Below are 21,754 nucleotides of genomic sequence, written 5' to 3'. Positions count from 1 at the left end.
TCCCGAAACCGGATGGCTCAGTCAGACTCATTCTAAATCTAAAATCCCTGAACCTGTTTTTAAAAAGGTTCAAGTTCAAGATGGAATCGCTCAGGGCAGTCATCTCCAGCCTGGAAGGGGGGGATTTTATGGTGTCGTTAGACATAAAGGATGCATACCTTCACGTCCCCATATATCCTCCTCATCAAGCATACCTGAGATTCGCATGACAGGACTGTCATTACCAGTTTCAGACGTTGCAGTTTGGGCTTTCCACGGCCCCGAGGTGGTTCACCAAGGTAATGGCGGAAATTATGGTGCTCCTACGCAGGCAAGGAGTCACAATTATCCCGTACTTGGACGATCTCCTGATAAAAGCGAGATCAAAGGAACAGTTGCAGAAAAGCGTGTCGCTCTCCCTGGGAGTGCTACAGCAACATGGATGGATTCTAAATCTACCAAAGTCGCAGTTGGTTCCAACGACTCGGCTGTCTTTCTTAGGCATGATTCTGGACACAGAACAGATGAAGGTTTTTCTCCCAAGGGAAAAAGCCCAGGAACTCCAGAACATGGTAAGAGACCTGTTAAAACCGAAAAGAGTGTCAGTCCATCAGTGCACTCGAGTACTGGGGAAAATGGTGGCGACCTATGAGGCCATCCCCTTCGGCAGGTTTCATGCGAGGACGTTTCAGTGGGACCTTCTGGACAAGTGGTCTGGGTCCCACCTTCAAATACATCAGAAAATAACTGTCCCCCAGGGCCAGGGTGTCTCTACTGTGGTGGCTCCAGAGTGCTCACCTTCTAGAGGGTCGCAGGTTCGGCATTCAGGACTGGGTTCTGATGACCACGGACGCGAGCCTCCGAGGATGGGGAGCAGTCACACAAGGAAGGAATTTTCATTTTTTTTTCAGGAGGCTTGTCTACACATCAACATACTGGAATTGAGGGCCATATACACCGGCCTACGACAAGTGGAGAATATTCTTCGCGACCGACCGGTTCTGATTCTATCAGACAACGTCACAGCCTTGGCTCATGTAAACCGCCAAGGCGGGACAAGGAGCAGAGTGGCAATGGCGGAAGCCACCAGGATTCTGCGCTGGGCAGAAAATCACGTAAGCGCTCTGTCAGCAGTATTCATTCCGGGAGTGGACAACTGGGAAGCAGACTTCCTCAGCAGACACGATCTCCATCCAGGAGAGTGGGGGCTTCATCAAGAAGTTTCTGCAGAGATAACACGTCTTTGAGGACTTCCTCAAATAGACATGATGGCGTCACGCCTCAACAAGAAGCTTCGGAGGTATTGTGCCAGGTCAAGGGACCCTAGGCAGTAGCGGTGGACGCTCTCGTGACACCATGGGTGTTTCAGTCGGTCTATGTGTTCCCTCCTCTTCCTCTCATCTCAAAGATACTGAGAATCATAAGGCGAAAAAGAGTGCAGACAATACTCATTGTTCCAGATTGGCCTCGAAGGGCCTGGTATTCAGATCTTCAGGAGCTGCTTACAGAAGATCCATGGCCTCTTCCTCTCAGGGAGGACCTGTTACAGCAGGGGCCCTGCGTGTTCCAAGACTTACCGCGGTTACGTTTGATGGCATGGCGGTTGAACACCAAATCCTAGCTGGGAAGGGTATTCCGGAGGAAGTCATCCCTACTCTGATAAAGGCTAGGAAGGAGGTGACAACGAAACATTATCACCGTATCTGGAGTAAGTATGTTTCCTGGTGTGAAGCCAAGAATGCTGCTACTGAAGACTTCCACTTGGGCCGGTTTCTCCACTTTTTACAGACTGGAGTGGATATGGGCCTAAAGTTAGGCTCCATTAAGGTACAGATTTCGTCCCTTTCTATATTCTTGCAGAAAGGTTTGGCTTCTCTCCCAGAAGTCCAGACTTTTGTAAAGGGAGTGCTGCACATTCAGCCTCCTTTTGTGGCCCCAGTGGCACCATGGGACCTTAACGTGGTGTTACAGTTCCTAAAATCTCACTGGTTTGAGCCTCTTCAAACTGTTGAGTTAAAATTTCTCACTTGGAAGGTGGTCATGTTGGCATCTGCAAGGCGGGTGTCAGACTTGGCGGCCTTGTCTCATAAGAGCCCCTATCTCATTTTCCATGAGGATAGAGCAGAGTTGGGGACTCGTCCTCAATTTTTGCCTAAGGTGGTGTCATTTCATATGAACCAACCTATTGTGGTGCCTGTGGCTACGGGAGATTTGGAGGATTCCAAATCCCTTGATGTAGTCAGGGACTTAAAAATTTACGCAGCCAGGACGGCTCAAATTAGAAAAACAGAAGCTCTGTTTGTCCTGTATGCAGCCAACAAGGTTGGCGCTCCTGCTTCTAAGCAGACTATTGCTCGCTGGATCTGCAACACGATTCAGCAGGCTCATTCTACGGCAGGATTGCCGGGCCCATTCCACTAGGAAGTTGGGCTCTTCTTGGGCGGCTGCCCGAGGCGTCTTGGCTTTACAGCTTTGCCGAGCAGCTACTTGGTCGGATTCAAACACTTTTGCTAAATTCTACAAGTTTGATACTCTGGCTGATGAGGACCTCATGTTTGCTCAATCGGTGCTGCAGAGTCATCCGCACTCTCCCGCCCGGTCTGGAGCTTTGGTATAATCCCCATGGTCCTTACGGAGTCCCCAGCATCCTCTAGGACGTAAGAGAAAATAAGATTTTAAACCTACCGGTAAATCTTTTTCTCCTAGTCCGTAGAGGATGCTGGGCGCCCGTCCCAGTGCGGACATATTTCTGCATGACTTGTATATAGTTCTTGCTTACATAAGGGTTATGTTACAGTTAAGATCAGTCGTTGACTGATACTGTTTGTTCATACTGTTAACTGGTTGCGTATATTCCAGGTTATACGGTGTGGATGGTGTGGGCTGGTATGAATCTTGCCCTTAGATTACCAAAATCCTTTCCTCGTACTGTCCGTCTCCTCTGGGCACAGTTTCTCTAACTGAGGTCTGGAGGAGGGGCATAGAGGCCCATTCTAAAGTTCTTTATAGTGCCCATGTCTCCTGCGGAGCCCGTCTATACCCTGTGGTCCTTACGGAGTCCCCAGCATCCTCTACGGACTAGGAGAAAAAGATTTACCGGTAGGTTTAAAATCTTATTTTCTCTCGGCCATTTCGTACTCCAGGTAAAGCAAAAGGTCAGGCGTACCCAAAGTAAGCTCATGCTTCCAGACCTGCCAAGCCCAGACCGAAGCGTGCCTGGGAACGCCCGTCTGCCAGCCTCCAAAACTGACAAGACTGCAGCATGACGCGGCGGGCCTCCCTCTGGGGGATCCCAGGGCGGGGGGACGACTTCTAGGTTTTGCCCAGGAATGGTTGAAGACCACTTCAGATACCAGGGTGAGGGAAGTCGTCGCTCGAGGTTACGCCATACCCTTCAAGAATTGTCCCCCTCATCGATTTTGCCTGACAGATGTGCCTCTGGATCCAGCAAAAGCAACCACGTTGCACTCGGTGGTACATTCCCTCCTGGTCACAGGAGTGGTGGTACAGGTGCCTCTGGCTCAGAGAGGCAAGGGGTACTATTCAACGCTGTTTCTAGTCCCGAAACCGAACGGGTCCTCGCGGCCCATTCTCAATCTGAAGTCCTTGAACAAGCATGTGCGGGTCTCCAAGTTTCTTATGGAAACTCTGCGCTCTATTGTTCTGGCCATGGAGCCTGGGGACTTAATGGTCTCCCTGGACGTACAGGATGCCTACCTGCATATCCCTATTTTGGTTTCTCATCAACAGTACCTGCGGTTTGCGGTGGGCAACCTTCATTACAATTTCAGGCGTTACCCTTTGGTTTGGCAACGGCTCCCCGAGTTTTCACCAAAGTAATAGCGATCATGACGGCTACACTCCGCCGTCAAGGGGTCAGGATCTTACCCTACTTGGACGATTTGTTGATCCTGGCAAATTCCCCAGCACTTCTCCTGTGTCATCTCGATCTGACGGTCCAGTGCATGACAGCCCACGGGTGGCTGATCAACTGGAAGAAATCCACCCTGATCCCTGCTCGGAGCATGTTACATGGGAGCGTTATTGGACACTCACAACCAATGGTTGTTCCTGTCTCAGGAGAAGGTCCTGAAGCTTCAGAACAGGATTCAATGCTTCCTATCTCGTCCGCAAGTGTCGATACATTCGGCAATGCAAGTGCTATGTCTCATGGTGTCGGCTTTCGACATGGTGGAGTATGCTCAGTACCACTCTCGCCCTCTGCAGAAGTTAATTCTGACCAAGTGGGACGGCCTGCCTCACCGGATCAGATCTCACATGATCTCATTGTCTTCGGAGGTCCGCCTGTCACTGAGCTGGTGGCTTCAGGACCAACAATTGAGCAGGGGCCTTCCCTTCTGGATATCCAACTGGGTCCTTCTGACAACGGATGCCAGTCTGAGAGGTTGGGGCGCGGTGTTGGAACAACACTCTCTTCAGGGTCGGTGGACCAAGGAGGAGTCTCTGCTCCCGATCAATATTCTGGAACTGCGGGCAGTGTTAAATGCGTTGACAATGGCCCGGCATCTAATACAGAACAGACCTGTTCAAGTACAGTCGGACAACGCCACCACGGTCACATACATAAATCAACAAGGCGGCACTCGAAGCCGCATGGCAATGAGGGAAGTATCACGGATTCTTCAGTGGGCGGAACGTCATCTGCCGGCCATATCCGCAGTGTTCATTCCGGGCGTCCTGAACTGGGAAGCGGACTATTTCAGTCGTCCGGACCTCCACGCAGGAGAGTGGAGCCTCCATCCGGAGGTGTTTAAACTTCTCGTGGACACGTGGGGCCTTCCAGATGTGGATCTGATGGCATCTCGACACAATCACAAGGTTCTGGTCTTAGGAGCAAAGACAAGGGATCCTCAAGCTGCGTTCGTGGATGCTCTGGCAATTCCATTGAACTGTCAGCTACCGCATGTGTTCCCACCGGTGTCACTCCTGCCCAGAGTAATTCGGAAGTTCAAGCAAGGAGGAGGAAACCTGCTTTCTGGTCGCTCCAGCGTGGGCCAGACGGCACTGGTTCTCCGATCTACTGGGTCTCTCGTGGGATCGTCCCCTTCTACTTCAACAGCAACCAGACCTCCTCGTTCAGGGCCCTTGTGTTTACCAGGATTTGGCCCATCTGGCTTTGACGACATGGCTCTTGAGGCTTCTGTCCTGAGGGACAAGGGTTTTTCTGAGGCGGTTGTTCAAACTATGTTGAAGGCCGTGAGCCGGCTTCTGCTCGGATCTACCATAGGGTCTTGGTGTGCGCCTCAGAGTCATGACGTTTTCAAGTTTAGTACGGTCAAACTATTTGCCTTTCTACAACAGGGCCTGGACTTGGGCCTGCGTCTGGCCTCCCTCAAGGTTCACATCTTTGCATTGTCGGTTTGGTTTCAGAGAAAAATTGCTACCCTACCCGATGTCCATACATTCACTCAGGGTGTGTTGCGGATTCAGCCTCCTTATGTGCCACCTGTGGCCCCTTGGGACTTGTCGGTGGTTGTGGAGGCCTTGCAAGAGTCTTCGTTTGATCCTCTTGCCTCTGCTGACCTTAAGTGGCATTCCCTTGAGGTCATTTTCTTGCTGGCGATTGCTTTAGCTAGAAGGTATCGGACTTGGGTGCCTTATCCTGTAAGTCTCCCTATTTGATTTTTCAACAAGACCGGGCGGTTCTCAGACGGCGGCCAGGTTATTTACCTAAGGTGGTGTCTTCCTTCCACTTTAACCAGGAGATTGTGGTTCCGACCTTTAATTCTCCTGAGTTGTCTTCCAAAGAGCGGTCTTTGGAGGTGGTACGGGATCTCCGTATCTGTGTGAAGAGAACTTCCTCCATTAGGAAATCTGATTCTCTTTTTGTATTGTTTGGTTTCCACAAACGTGGCTGGCCTGCTTCCAAACAGGCCAGATGGATTAGAATGGTGATTGCGCATGCTTATGTACAGGCTGGTCGTCCGGTTCCTGCTACCATTAAAGCCCATTCTACTCGGTCGGTGTACCTTCTAGGGCGGCCCACCATGGTGCGACCCTTGAACAATTGTGCAAGGCGGCGACGTGGTCCTCAGGGAACACGTTTATAAGGTTCTATGCCTTCGATACCGCGGCTTTCTTTGGACGCTGGGTTCTTGTGCCCGCTACAGTGCGTCCCCTTCCATGAGGAACTGCTTTAGGACAACCGCGATGTTAATCCTTGTGGAGTCCAGTGTACCCCGCAGCAGAAAACGAGATTTATAGTAAGAACTTACAGTTGTTAAATCTCTTTCTGCGAGGTACACTGGGCTCCACAAGGCGCCCACCCTGACGCACTTAGCTTCTTTGGGTTGGTGTTGGCATAGCCGCTGACACCCGCTCCTGTGGTGAGTGTGTGGTGGTGTTGGCTACGAGCGATTGTCGTCTCTGTTACCTGCTACTGCATTGTGCTGGATTACGAAACTGAGCTTCTGTGCACGGAGGCGGGGTTATAGAGGAGGCGGCGCTGTGCATCTTGGGATCAGTCAAAAGCTTTGAGCCTGTTGGTGCCTCGGATCAAGATCCTACTCTACACCCCAATGTTAATCCTTGTGGAGCCCAGTGTACCTCGCAGAAAGATTTAACAACGGTAAGTTCTTACCATAAATCTCGTTATTGGTTTCTAAAATTCTCAAAGAAACTTTTGGCCTAGGGGTGCCGTGATAACATTCTGATACTCTAGGGCAGGGGTTCTCAAACTCGGTCCTCAGGACCCCACACAGTGCATGTTTTGCAGGTAACCCAGCAAGTGCACAGGTGTATTAATTACTCACTGACACGGTTTAAAAGGATTACAGGTGGAGCTAATTATTTCACTTGTGATTCTGTGAGGAGACCTGTAAAACATGCCCTGTGTGAGGTCCTGAGGACCGAGTTTGAGAACCTGTGCTCTAGGGCGCCATGAGTGTTAATCCCTGTTAAAGAAAAGCAAATATAGATGTGTCCTCATACACTATTGCTGCAGGTGCGCTAATATTCCCTTCTTGGCATGCCATGCCCCAAACGAGACTGCGCCGAGATTCTTTTTAGCTCAAATGTGTATCTTAATCGTGATGTAACAATACCACTTAAATTCAGACTGCACTGGTTAATTTTATATACAACACTTGTACATCTGTGCGCGCATGAGTATATTAAGTGCTGTGTTGCAGCAGCCGTCGTGCTTCATTTGCGACTTTACATATTTAAAAATAATTCCTGTCCAGTTAAAGTCGCCGCCTGGTGTCTCTGGTACAGATTAAATTGTAGTTTGCTGTGTCTGCGTTGTGAATAAAATGCAAATTTAAAGAAAACTTTGCTACGCTAATTCGCTAAATGAGACTGCACTGATTCATTTCATATGTGACACTGGTACATTTGTGTGCTACGATGCAGCAGCCACAGCTTTTTGTCATGCTATTTTCCATTGTGCTTCATATACAGGTTTAGACTCAGTCACACACAGATGTACAGTGTCGCATCTCTAATTATTCAGTGCAGACTCATGAAGCCGTTTTGCTAAAACGCGTTGCGATTAAGATGCAAAAAAAGATTCTATACCGCTTGTGGGAGATTTCAATTGGGAGCAAGCAAGGTTTCGCCTGCGTAAAATCCTTGCAGACCTGACTAATTTTGGATTACCTTAGGTATGTGCGATCCCAGTTTTCAGCTTTGAAAACCTTGCTGCGTGAGTAAGAAAAAATAATGATACTTACAATACAGTGGTCTCCGCTGCTCCCAATGGTCCCTGTTCCATCTTCCCACTGGTAGGGGACTGCTGGAAGATGTAATTCTCCCTGCTGCTACTTCCAATCGGGTCATTCCATGGTAACAAACGTTACGTTTTGACTAAACAGATCATGTGAAATATTTTTTTGAGCATGTGTTTTGAATATTTTGTGCAAAGTAAATGTTTGTGTGGTACAGGATATTCATTTTGACGCAAAGCTTGGCATCTTGTCATTGTTAGATGCTTTGAAAGAGAGGATAGAAAACTGGTAACAGACGTTACATGTCTCTGTTTTCATGGAATGGCCCAATTGCTAAATTTATCCTGGGGAGGTCCTGGTGATTTTTCATAAAATAAACTATCTGAGGGTGCATAAAAGATGATGCGCTGATTTCTATGGAAATCCCAGCGCCTCTTTTTGTCTCCTTTAATTTAAAAAGGAAATTGAATGTTCCCTCCATTAAATCACATTTCACCAAGTGTCAGACAGATCTGGATTTGGCAGATGTACGTTTACGTACTGTCAACTGCAAACTTTGGTGGAGGAGAAATAACGGTCTGGGGCGGCATTTCATGATTCGGCCTGGAACTTTTAGCTCCAGTGAAAATAAATCTTAATACTACAATATACAGTACATATAGTAGTGATTTGGTTGTCCACATACTTTTGCCCATGTAATATTTCTGAGATCATCTACAGTAGATATGTCTGTGTGTGTGTATATGTATATATGTCTATAGGTGCTTAGACTACTATCTTTCCTTACTTTGTAGACCACGTTCTTGGTGGATAACAAAAAGGTGTTTGGGACGCATCTGATGCAGGACATGGTAAAAGATGCACTGCGGTTCTTCGTAAGCCCACCTGTCCTCTCCTCAAAGTAAATATTGTCCGTTTCCTACAGATCCTATACAGTTAAACCTTTATTGGTTTATTTTGCTTATGATACATCTTTCTCATAGATGCTGTCTATATAATAACCATCAAGCAAAAGACTACATTGATTCATTTGTCACACACTGTGTAAGAGTGAGTATATACATTTTTTTTCTTTTTTAGTTTTTCTTAGAATTACTGTAAGCATTTTAATTGAACAGATTCAAGCTAATGCTATATCCCACTTGTCTTTATCAAGCCGTTCTGCAGTTTGATTCAGATTCATGGTCACAACAGAGCTCGCCAAAGAGATAAACTTGGTCATATCCTGGAAGATTTTGCAACTTTACAAGATGAGGTGTGTGTATATATGTATTTTTTTATGTTTGTTTTTAAATTGCATATATTTACTTTATGTTTTTACCCGTTAACAGTATCTTTTAAAGGACGCATGTCCTTTTAAATTTCAAAAACACAGCACCATGCCAACACGCCTAGTTTTTATGTGGTGCAGAGAAATTAGTCATTGGATCAGTGGGATGTAGTTTGCATCCTGGCGTACGGGATCCCAGCGGTCAGAATATTGGCGCTAGAATCCCAACAGCTGTTAGAATGCCACTGCCGGAATCCTGAACGTATACCGTGACGGTTAGGATTAGGCTGAGGGAGAGGGTTAGGCAGGGGAAGTGGGGAAGTGGTTTGGAGAATTATGATTGGGCTGCGCTTTGGGCAAGGTTTAGGCTGCTGGGGGAAGGGGGGGGGGGGGGAAGGGGTTGTTAAGTTTAGGGTTACTTTGCTCCAGGATGTCGATATTCTGGTCACTGGAATACTGACTGCCAGTATCCCATTCTCCAACCTGGACCAGTAACTAATCTTTTCATTGTTCATTATAATATTGGGTAAAACATATTATAAATGAAACTTTCTTTAAATGATCAAAAATATTTACAAATGTTCACCATTAAAGGCCCTTGACTTCATGTGGATTTGTCTAGCATCATGTGTCAAGCGTGTAGTATGATTCGCCGGCGTTGGGATCCCGGCGCCCAGCATATCAGCGCCGGGATCCCGACCGCCGGAATGCAGGGCAGCGGGGAGAGCGCAAAAGAGCCCCTTGCGGGCTTGCTGTGCTCGCCACACTGTGGGCACAGCCACGACACCCCTGAAGGGAGAATAGTTGTCGGTATACCCGCGGTCGGGATTCTGGCGCCGGGATCCCGACAGCTGGTATATTAAGTGCCACCCATCCGTCAAACGGATTAGAACTTTCTGCTGCGGGGTACACTGGGCTCCACAAGGATGGACAATGGGGTGTAGAGTAGGATCTTGATCCGAGGCACCAACAGGCTCAAAGCTTTGACTGTTCCCAGAATGCACAGCGCCGCCTCCTCTATAACCCCGCCTCCCTGCACAGGAGCTCAGTTTTGTAGTTGGTGCTGCAGTAAGCAGGCACTTAACAGAGGGGCTGCTCCAGGCACCCCTAAGAAGAGCTTTTTTATGAATAAAAAGTGTAGACTTCAAGGGCAGCAGCGGAGGTAAATGTCAGGAGACATTCACTGCTGCAGCTCCAGCTCTCCCCAGCGGCGCTGTACACTCCCGAGCCCTGGTTGCTGGGTAACTACAGCAGGAGGCTCCGGTTTTCTCCACGTCAGGCACACACGACGGGGGCTCTCCGGGATCGCGTGGCCGCGCTTCGGGAGGTGGTGAGTGGGTCCCGCTTGCGGGACCCGGTCTTTATCGCGATCCGACGCGGTCAGTGGGAGGCGGGCCGCGCGCGCTGGCGGTGGACACTGTGGCAGTACAGGCGATCCCACTGGATCACCAGGGCATGGGTGCAGGTCAGGTTTTCTCTCTAAACCAGTTTACTAAGAGCCCGCAGTACCTGGTGGTTTTGCCAGCAGGGGGATAAGGCTTAGACCTGAAGCCCCTCCCCCAGCCCCAGGGCGCCATTTCCCGCAAATGTTCCCGCCCTGGAGCTGCATATCTGTCTCTCCCTCACTCCCTACCAGTGTCTGGGCGCCATTATCCCTCAGCTTCACTGTTCCTGGGACTGCTTGGGCAAATCCTCCTGTGTAAAGCCCATCTGTGTCACCCCTGTCTGTCTACCCCTCCCCTTAGATTGTAAGCTCTCACGAGTAGGGCCCTCTTCCCTCATGTGCTTATCCTTTTCTTACTTTAATAATCCTCAACTGCCCAAATCAAGCAGTTTTTTGGCCACCTGGAACTTCTCTGTCATTTACTGGTGTAGTTATGCTTAGTTACCCTGTACTTGTCCTAAATTGTCATCAACTGTAAGTCACTGTTTTCCTGTTTTGATTATGTGCATATGTACTCTGTAATTGGGCGCTGCGGAACCCTTGTGGCGCCATATAAATAAAGGATAATAATAAATAATAATAATAATAAAGCCACCTGGTTGTCAGTGCTGTGACTTTACATGACACTTAAGTATTCTACCTGCCTTTTCAGTCAGTGCTAGTTAAGAAAGAGTGCATTTAGTCAGGGTTTTCTAGTACAATTTCCCTGTGATATACATCCAGTTCTTACTGTGTAGTGTTATATCTATATAGCTGTATATATATAAGCTAGTCCAGTGCAGTAGTATTGTTAGTAATAACCTCTGCATTGTACAAACTGTGACTATCTGTGCGTCCATTTCGTGTCTTTCACTCAACCTGCTATCCCTATATTCTATAACCTGAGGGGGCTTGGTGCGTCAGGTTTTATATTGATAAAGGTTTTTCACAAAGATATACTGTAATACGTATTTTTCTCTGTGATTTAGTCACCATATCTCTTCTGTATCCCTGCTAGTGCTGACTACACTGCGCGGGGGTTTGGGTAAGAGGTATTGTGCTGCTACCAATTGTACTGTGTTACCTGATACAGCAAGTTATATCATGTCTGCTTCTGAGGGTAACGGTTCTGGGGCTGAACACACTGCCTGTGTTGCTGACGCCACAGATCACTATGAGGAGAATATAGCGGCTCTGGTTCTGGGTGCTCCTTGCCCCCCAGTGGGACTGTGGCAACGTAGGCACATAATGACCCACTGTGGGCCGCTTTTTTCACGCTTCTGCATATGTTAGTTCATAAACTAACTCCCCCTATGTGGTCCCTGCAGCTAACCCGCCGTGGGCGGACGATTTATCTGCTCAATTGAAGAAGTTGAACCAGTTCCTGACTACTAAAAAGTCTGACCATCGCTCGCCTATGTCCAAGGGGTCCTCTAAGCGAGCGCTTGTCTCCTCACAATCCACTGCTGTCACTGACTCCTCGTCTGATGAAGACGGCACTTACACTGACCCCACAGGTTCTGACTCAGATACGACTGATGGGGAGGGTGGTTCACATGTGGATGTTCCTGATCTTTTGGAGGCTATTAAGTTAATTCTACAGATTATGGATGATCCCGAGCCATCCGTCCCTCCTAAGAAACCTGATAGGTTCAAGCGTCAGAAGGTGGTTAAACAAGTTTTACCTCACTCTGATCAAATAGTGGATATACGTCAGGAACCCTGGGAAAACCTGGGTGTGAAGTTTGTGCCTCAAAAGAAGATGCTGGCTCGCTATCCCTTCGCGCCAGAGCTGTCTAAGAATTGGGAAACGCCTCCTCCAGTGGACTCACATGTGGCTAGGATGGTGGTTTCCACAGCTCTGCCTGTCACTACCGTCGCGTCTCTAAAAGAGCCTACGGATAAACGTGTGGAGGGTTGTCTTAAAACGATTTACACCCTCACAGCTGCACAAAGGCCCACTATTGCAGCTACATGGGCTGCAGAGGCTATTGAAGCATTGGCCTTGGAGTTAGATGCTGAAATCTCCTCTGACCATGCTAGACAATGCTTGTCATATATTGTCACAGCTTCTCGTTATATTAAAGAGGCGGTTTCTGATGCCGGTATCCTGGCAGCCAAGGCCTCTACTACGTCAGTCCTGGCTCGCCGGATATTGTGGCTGAGATCCTGGTCTGTGGATCTGGACTCTAGAATAACCCTGGAGGTACTCCCTTTCAAGGGAGATATTCTGTGTGGGGAGGAATTAAATAAGATTGTGGCTGACTTGGCTACGGCCAAAACTGCCTGTCTGCCAAGTACCGCTCCTTCTGTGTCGAAGGCTAAAGGTACTTCCTTTCGCCCCTTTCGTCCTTTAGGTAAAGCAAAAGGTCAGGCGTACAACAAGCAGGCCCGCACTTCCAAACCTGGTAAGCCGAAGCCAAAAAGAGCCTGGGCGGCCCGTCAGCCAGCTTCCAAGACCAATAAGCCTGCCGCATGACGGGGCGGGACTCCCCCTTGGGGATCCCAGGGTGGGGGGCCGGCTTCTAGGGTATACCCAGGAATGGTTGAAAACCACTTCAGATGCCTGGGTACGGGAAGTCGTCACTCGAGGTTACGCCATAGCCTTCAAAAACCGACCCCCTCATCGATTCTGCCAGACAGACGTCCCGTCGGACCAGACAAAGGCAAACACTCTACATTCGGTGGTACAGACCCTCCTGGATACGGGAGTCGTAGTACAGGTGCCTCTTACGCAGTAGGGCCGGGGGTACTATTCTCCGCTGTTTCTAGTCCCGAAACCGAATGGGTCCTCCCGGCCCATTCTCAACCTCAAGGCATTGAACAGGTTTGTGAAGGTTTCCAAGTTCCGTATGGAAACCCTTCGCTCTATAGTTTTAGCCTTGGAACCTGGGGACTACATGGTCTCCCTGGACATACAGGATGCTTACCTGCATATTCCTATAGCAGCGTCACATCGGCAATACCTGAGGTTTGCGATTGGCAACCTCCATTACCAGTTTCGGGCGTTACCTTTTGGGGATAACAATGGCTCCGCGACTCTTCACCAAAGTAATGGCGGTGATGACGGTGGTACTCCGCCGTCAAGTGGTCAGGATACTGCCGTATCTGGATGACTTGTTAATCCTGGCAAATTCCCCAGAACTTCTCCTTCATCATCTGGATATGACGGTCCAGTTTCTACAAGCCCACGGGTAGCTCATCAACTGGAAGAAATCTTCCCTGATTCCTGCTCAGAGCATGGTGCATCTGGGAGCGCTATTGGACACTCGCAACCAGAGGTTGTTCTTGTGTCAGGAGAAGGTCCTGAAGCTTCAGGACAGGATTCGTTGTTTCCTTTCTTGTCCGCAAGTGTCGATGCATTCGGCGATGCATGTGCTGGGCCTCATGGTATCAGCATTCGACATGGTGGAGTATGCTCAATTCCATTCTCGCCCCCTCCAGAGGCTGATTCTAGCCAAGTGGGACGGCCTGCCTCACCGGATCAGGTCTCAAATGATCTAATTGACTCCGGAGGTCCGTCTGTCGCTGCTCTGGTGGCTCGCTCCATGCCAGTCTAAGAGGTTGGGGCGCGGTGCTGGAGCAGCACTCCCTTCAGGGTCGGTGGACCAAGGAGGAATCTCTCCTCTCGATCAACATTGTGGAATTGCGGGCGGTCTTCAATGCATTGAACCTGGCCCAGCATTTAATTCAGAACCGTCCTGTTCAAGTGCAGTCGGACAACGCCACCACAGTGGCTTACATAAATCATCAAGGCGGCACTCGAAGCCGTTTGGCAATGAAGGAAGTCTCACGGATTCTACATTGGGCGGAACGCCATCTACTGCCCATAACGGCAATCTTCATTCCGGGTGTCCTGAATTGGGAAGCAGACTTTCTCAGTCGTCAGGACATGCATGCTGGCTAGTGGGGCCTCCTTCCAGAAGTGTTTCAACTCCTAGTGGAAAAGTGGGGTCTTCTAGACGTAGATCTGATGGCGTCTCGACACAATCACAAGGTTCCGGTCTTCGGAGCAAGGACAAGGGATCCTCAAGCAGCATTCGTGGATGCGCTGGTGGTGCCGTGGAGGTTTCGGCTGCCGTACGTGTTCCCTCCGGTGTCACTCCTGCCCAGGGTAATTCCGAAGTTCAAGCAAGAAGAGGAATTCTGATTCTCACAGTTCCAGCGTGGCCCAGACGGCACTGGTTCTCAGACCTGCAAGGCCTATAGTCAGAGCGTCCAATTCTACTTCCACAACACCCAGACCTCCTTGTTCAGGGCCCCTGTGTCTACCAGGACCTAGCCCGGCTGTCTTTAACGACGTGGCTCTTGAAGCTTCCGTCTTGAGGGCTAAGGGTTTTTCAGAAGAGGTCATTAAAACTATGTTGCGTGCCCTGAAACCGGCTTCTGCTCGGATTTACCATAGGGTCTGGCATTCCTACTTTGTTTGGTGCACATCTAACAATTATTCTTCCAAGTTTAGTACAGCCAAACTTTTGGCTTTTCTGCGACAGGGCCTGGATTTAGGCCTGCGTCTGTGTGGTTTCAGAGAAAAGTTGCGACTTTACCTGATGTTCACACTTTCACTCAGGGTGTGCTGCGTATCCAACCTCCCTATGTCCCGCCTGTGGCTCCTTGGGACTTGTCGGTGGTATTGGAGGCATTGCAGGAGCCTCCGTTTGAACCACTTGGTTCAGCTAACCTAGTGGCTTTCCCTTAAGGTGGTGTTCTTGCTGGCTATTGCCTCGGCTAGAAAAGTGTCGGATTTGGGTGCCCTTTCCTGTAGTTCCCCATATCTGATTTTTCACCGGGACCGGGCGGTACTTCGGACTTGTCCCGGTTATTTACAGATGGTGGTGTCCTCGTTCCACCTTAATCAGGAGATTATGGTTCCGGCCTTTGTCTCTCCTGATTTGTCTCCCAAAGAGCGGTCTTTGGATGTGGTACGGGCTCTCCGTATCTATGTGAAGAGAACTGCTTCTATTCGAAAATCTGATTCTCTCTTTGTTTTGTTTGGATTTCACAAAAAGGGCTGGCCTGCTCACAAGCAGACCCTGGCCCAGTGGATTAGAATGGTGATTGCACATGCTTATGTGAAGGCTGGTCTGTCAGCTCCTGCTCACATTACGGCCCATTCTACTCGGTCTGTTGGACCTTCTTGGGTGGCCCGCCGTGGTGCGACCCTTGAACAATTGTGCAAGGCGGCTATGTGGTCCTCTGTGAACACGTTCATAAGGTTCTATGCCTTCGATACTGCCGCTTCCCAGGATGCTTCCTTTGGACGCCGGGTTCTTGTGCCCGCTACAGTGCGTCCCCTCCCATAAGGAACTGCTTTAGGACATCCCCATTGTTTATCCTTGTGGAGCCCAGTGTACCCCGCAGCAGAAAACGAGTTTTATGGTAAGAACTTACCTTTGTTAAATCTCTTTCTGCGAGGTACACTGGGCTTCACAAGGCGCCCACCCTGACGCACTTAACTTCTTTGGGTTGGTATGGCATTAGCCGCTGACACTTCTCCTGTCGTGAGAGTGTGGTGTATGTGGCTACTAACCCTTGTCGTCTCTTTTCCTGCTACTGCATTGGGCTGGTTAACTAAAAACTGAGCTCCTGTGCAGGGAGGCGGGGTTATAGAGGAGGCGGCGCTGTGCATTCTGGGAACAGTCAAAGCTTTGAGCCTGTTGGTGCCTTGGATCAAGATCCTACTCTACACCCCATTGTCCTTACTTGTGGAGCCCAGTGTACCTCGCAGAAAGAGTTTTAACAACGGTAAGTTCTTACCTTAAAACTCGTTTTTTGGTTTAAAAATGTATCTGTGGAGTGTATTTGCTGCCTTGTAGTGATAACACTTTTGCGTTTTGTTGCTTGCTAGGCAGAGAAGGTGGACGCAGCTCTACACAGCATGTTGCTGAAGCAGGAACCTCAAAGGCAGCACTTAGCATGTTTGGGTACCTGGGTTCTCTACCATAACCTGCGGATAATGATTCAGTACTTGCTAAGTGGTTTTGAACTGGAACTTTATAGCATGCATGAATACTATTACATCTACTGGTGAGTACACTTATTTTCCCAGCACTGTTCATATAGGCAGTATACTTACCCTTTACATACAAGTTCTGATTAAATTGTAATACATTTGCTTTGTATCATTTTTCACCATAGGGCAAATTGTGATTTATTTATGAAAATGTGTTGTTACTGCTCATGACATCCACTGTGCAGCATCTACAATAAATGTGTAAGTTTGGTGACATACAAGAAAACAGCACTGTTAAGTCTTGGCACACATGTATGGGAAATTCTTAGTAGATGTTCTGCAGGGAAAGAGTTAAAGTGAAAAACACAAGATGATCCAGTATGAAATCTTATTCTGTAAAATATACCTGGTGTCTGGCTTACAAGCTTATCCGGTAGGCCCACTGATATGATGCATGAGTTCTTTGCTGCCTGTGTGCAAAATGCCTAAGATGTCAGAAATTACAGATGATTCTTCTGCACGCTCCATGGACCTAATTCAGACCTGATCGTAGCAGCAAATTTGTTAGCAGATGGCCAAAACCATGTGCACTGTAGGGGGGCAGATATAACAGAGAGAGAGAGTTAGATTTGGGTGGGTTATTTCTCATACATCCTAGAGGATGCTGGGGATGCTTCAAGAACCATGGGGTATAGACGGGATCCGCAGGAGACATGGGCACTTTAAGACTTTAAATGGGTGTGAACTGGCTCCTCCCTCTATGCCCCTCCTTCAGACTCCAGTTAGATGCTGTGCCCAGTGAGACTGGATGCACACTGAGGTGCTCTCCAGAGTTTCTCAGAAAAAAGACTTTATGTTAGGTTTATTATTTTCAGGGAGACCTGCTGGCAACAGGCTCCCTGCATCGTGGGACTGAGGGGAGAGAAGCAGACCTACTTCTGTGAGTTTCAAGGCTCTGCTTCTTAGGCTACTGGACACCATTAGCTCCAGAGGGTCTGATCGCTAGGTACGCCTAGATGCTCGTTCCCGGAGCCGCGCCGTCACCCCCCTTACAGAGCCAGAAGTCAGAAGCCGGGTGAGTAGAAGAAGATCAGAAGACTTCAGTGACGGCAGAAGATTTCAGTAACTGCTTTTTAGGTGCCGCGCAGCGGCCACGCTGCGCGCCATGCTCCTACATACTAAACGGCACTGCAGGGCACGGGGGGGCGCCCTGGGCAGCATAAAACCTCAATAGCAACTGGCATAAGAATATACAGTGCCTGGGCACTAAATACAGACCCCCGCCAGTATAAATATATAAAAATAAGCGGGACTGAAGCGCGCCATCAAGGGGGCGTGGCTTAGCCCTCACAGCTCTAACCAGCGCCATTTTCTCTTCACAGCTGCAGAGACGCTGAGCCTGGCCTCCCACACTGCTGTACAAGTAACAGGGTGCAAAACGGGGGGCGGGGGCGGGCACAGTTGATTTGGTGCTATTTTATTGATATTAAAAGCGCTACCAGGTCTGGGCAGTATATTACACGCTTCAGAACCGGGATAGGCGCTGGGTATATTACACGCTTCAGAACCAGGATAGGCGCTGGGTTGTGAGCTGGCAGAACTCCTCCCTCTGTGTTTCTATAACAGGCTTTGCTGTTGGTCTGTCCCCTATAGCCCCAGTGTGTTGTGGGTGTCGGTCTTCCCAGGAGGAGGCTAGAGTGGGGACAGAAAAGGCTGTGGGAGTGACCGTGTCGGCACCGCCGACGGCTGATTGGGTAAATGTTTTGAATGCTAATGTGGCTCGATTCAACAAAAGATTGTATAAATCTGAGTCTCAGAACCAGACATGGAGAAAATCCATGGAGGATGCATTATGACAAGTTCAGACCCCCTTGGGGTCACAGAAGCGTTCATTTACCCAGATAGCGGATACAGATACCGACACGGACTCTGATTCCAGTGTCGACTATAGTGATGCCAGATTAAATCCTAAACTGGCTAAGAGCATTCAGTACATGATTGTGGCGAATAAAAGACGTGTTACATATCACTGAGGACCCTACGGTTCCTGATACTAGGGTCTGTATGTATAAAGGAAAGAAACCTGAGGTAATGTTTCCTCCCTCTCTTGAACTGAACGCTCTTTTTGAAAAAGCTTGGGAAATTTCTGACAAGAAGTCACAGGTTCCCAAGAGAATTCAGGTGGCATATCCATTCTCCTCTGGGGACAGGGAAAAGTGGGAGTCAACCCCCTCGGTGGACAAAGCTCTATCGCTTGTATAAAAAGGTGGTGCTTCCGTCTCCTGACACGGCAGCCCTAAAGGATCCTGCGGATCGTAAGCAGGAAAATACACTAAAATCCATTTATGTCACTACAGGTACGCTGCTCAGGCCTGCCGTGGCATTGGCATGGGTGAGTAGCGCCATTTAAAAGTGGGCAGATAACTTGTCATCTGATATGGATTCCCTGGACAGGGATAGCGTGCTTTTGACACTGGGTCATATCAGGGACGCTGCAGCCTATCTAAAGGAAGCTGCGAGGGATATTGGCCTTTTGGGGTCAAGGGCCAATGGCTTGGCGGTCTCGGCTAGGAGGGTATTGTGGATTCATCAATGGAATGCTGATGCTGACTCTAAGAAGGCTATGGAGTCTCTGCCGTTCAACGGTAATGTCTTTTTTGGTGACGGCCTCACTGACCTGGTATCTACGGCTACCGCGGGTAAGTCATCGTTTCTACCTTATGTTCCTGCCCAACAAAAGAAAACGTCCCACTATCAGATGCAGTCCTTTCGGCCCAATAAATACAAAAAAGGACGAGGGTCTTCCTTCCTTGCTACGAGAGGAAGAGGAAGGGGAAAAAGATCACAGACTGTGGCAAGTTCCCAAGAGCAGAAGTCCTCCCCGGCTTCTACCAAATCCACCGCATGACGCTGGGGCCCCTCTGCGGGAGTCCGCACCGGTGGGGGCACGTCTCCAACTCTTCAGTCAGGTCTGGGTTCACTCGGCCCTGGATCCTTGGATATTGGAAATAGTAACCCATGGTTACAGTTTGGAGTTTCAAGACGTGCCCCCTCACCGATTTTTCAAATCTGCCTTGCCAGCTTCTCTACCAGAAAGAGAGGTAGTTTGCGCTGCAATACTAAAGCTGTGTCAAAATCAAGTCATTGTCACGGTACCCCCGTCACAACAGGGGGGAAGGCTTTTATTCGAGCCTGTTTGTGGTCCCGAAGTTGGATGGCTCAGTCAGACCGATCCTGAACCTAAAATCCCTCAATTTTTATCTGAAAAAATTCAAATTGAAAATGGAATCTCTCCGAGCAGTGATCTCCAGTCTGCAGGAGGGGGATTTTATGGTGTTGGTCGACATAAAGGATGCCTACTTGCACGGCCCCATATATCCTCCACATCAGGCTTATCTGAGGTTTGCTGTTCAGAATTGTCATTACCAATTTCAGACGCTGCCGATTGGTCTGTCCACGGCTCTGAGGATTTTCACCAAGGTTATGGCGGAAATGATGTTTCTCCTGCGCAAGCAGGGAATCACAATTATCCCGCCTTGGACGATCTCCTGATAAAGGCGAGATCCAAGGAGAAATTACTGAACAACGTAACGCTTTCCCTGGCAATTCTGCAACAACATGGTTGGCTCCTAAACTTGCCAAAATCACAGTTGGTTCCGACAACACGGCTGTCGTTCTTGGGTATGATTCTGGATACAGAATTACAGAGAGTTTTTCTTCCAGTGGAAAAGGCTCTGGAAATACAGAATATGGTAAAACAGATTCTGAAACCGGCAAGAGTGTCGATTCTTCAATGTACGTGGTTGCTGGGGAAAATGGTGGCGGCCTACGAGGCCATTCAGTTTGGCAGGTTCCATGCCAGGGTGTTTCAGTGGGACCTGTTGGACAAGTGGTCCGGGTCTCACCTCCACATTCACCGGAAAATAATCCTATCTTCCAGGACCAGAATCTCTCTCCTGTGGTGGCTGCACAGTTTTCACCTCCTAGAGGGACGCCGGTTCGGGATCCAGGATGGGATCCTGGTGACCACGGATGCAAGTCTCCGAGGCTGGGGAGCTGTCACACAGGGGGAAAATTTCCAGGGAAAATGGTCAAGCCAGGAAGCTTGTCTACACATCAACATTCTGGAATTAAGGGCCATTTACAACGGCCTTCGGCAAGCGGAACATCTTCTTCGCGGTCTGCCCGTCTTGATTCAGTCAGACAACATAACAGCAGTGGCATACATAAACCGCCAGGGCGGAACAAAGAGCAGAGTGGCGATGGCGGAGGCCACAAAAGTTCTTCGCTGGGCGGAGAAACATGCAAGCGCTCTGTCAGCAGTCTTCATTCCAGGAGTGGACAACTGTGAAGCAGACTTCCTGAGCAGACACGATCTCTATCCAGGAGAGTGGGGTCTTCATCAAGAGGTCTTTGCAGAAGTGACAAGTCGTTGGGGAATTCCTCAAATAGACTTGAAACTTCAGAGATATTGTTCCAGGTCGAGGGACCCTCAAGCAATAGCGGTGGACGCCCTGGTGACACCGTGGGTGTTTCAGTCGGTCTATGTGTTCCCTCCACTTCCACTCATTCCGAAGGTGATAAAGATCATAAGAAGAACAAAGGTTCAGGCAATCCTCATTGTTCCGGACTGGCCAAGGAGGGCTTGGTATCCAGATCTTCAAAAATTACTTATAGAAGATCCCTGGCCTCTTCCTCTACGAGAGGACCTGTTACAGCAAGGACCGTGCGTGTATCAAGACTTACCGTGGCTGCGTTTGACGGCATGGGTGTTGAACGCCAAATCCTAGCCCGAAAGGGTATTCCCGGTGAAGTAATTCCCACACTACTTCAGGCTAGAAAAGAAGTAACGGCGAAGCATTACCACCGTATTTGGAGAAAATATGTGTCTTGATGTGAATCCAAGAAGGCTTCTCCGGAAGAATTTCAGCTGGGGCGTTTGCTCCATTTTTTGCAAGCAGGTGTGGATGCGGGCCTAAAGTTAGGCTCCATTAAAGTACAAATTTCGGCCTTATCTATTTTCTTTCAGAAAGAATTGGCCTGCCTTCCAGAAGTTGACCTTCGTGAAGGGCGTGCTGCACATCCAACCTCCCTTTGTGCCCCCAGTGGCACCATGGGATATTAATGTGGTGTTGCAGTTCCTACAATCTCATTGGTTTGAACCTTTGCGTAAGGTTGAGTTGAAATTCCTTACTTGGAAAGTGGTCATGCTGTTGGCCTTGGCATCCGCAAGGCGGGTGTCTGAATTGGCGGCTTTGTCTCACAAAAGCCCCTATTTAATCTTCCATGCAGATAGAGCGGAGTTGAGAACTTGTCAGCAATTTCTGCCAAAAGTGGTTTCATCGTTTCACGTAAACCAGCCTATTGTGGTGCCAGTGGCTACTGACGCCTTGGTGGAGTCGAAGTCTCTCGATGTGGTCAGAGCTTTGAAAATCTATGTC

At 49.0% G+C, this 21,754-nt stretch overlaps 1 protein-coding gene across 5 annotated transcripts in view; it reads left to right on the top strand.

Moving 5' to 3' along the window:
• Positions 1 to 21,754, top strand: part of NAA35 (N-alpha-acetyltransferase 35, NatC auxiliary subunit) — a 193,834-nt gene that overhangs the window by 79,971 nt on the left and 92,109 nt on the right. For all 5 annotated transcript variants that reach the window (XM_063913776.1, XM_063913775.1, XM_063913777.1 and 2 more), the window contains 4 exons: positions 8,462 to 8,568; positions 8,651 to 8,717; positions 8,824 to 8,922; positions 16,209 to 16,387. In XM_063913776.1, the coding sequence (XP_063769846.1) occupies positions 8,462 to 8,568; positions 8,651 to 8,717; positions 8,824 to 8,922; positions 16,209 to 16,387 (452 nt within the window). The remainder of the gene's footprint in view (positions 1 to 8,461; positions 8,569 to 8,650; positions 8,718 to 8,823; positions 8,923 to 16,208; positions 16,388 to 21,754) is intronic.

The sequence above is a fragment of the Pseudophryne corroboree genome, chromosome 1 (assembly GCF_028390025.1).
Source record: "Pseudophryne corroboree isolate aPseCor3 chromosome 1, aPseCor3.hap2, whole genome shotgun sequence".
Taxonomy (NCBI): domain Eukaryota; kingdom Metazoa; phylum Chordata; class Amphibia; order Anura; family Myobatrachidae; genus Pseudophryne; species Pseudophryne corroboree.
Note: the sequence above shows the minus strand (reverse complement) of the source record. Positions and strands in the feature narration are given on the sequence as shown.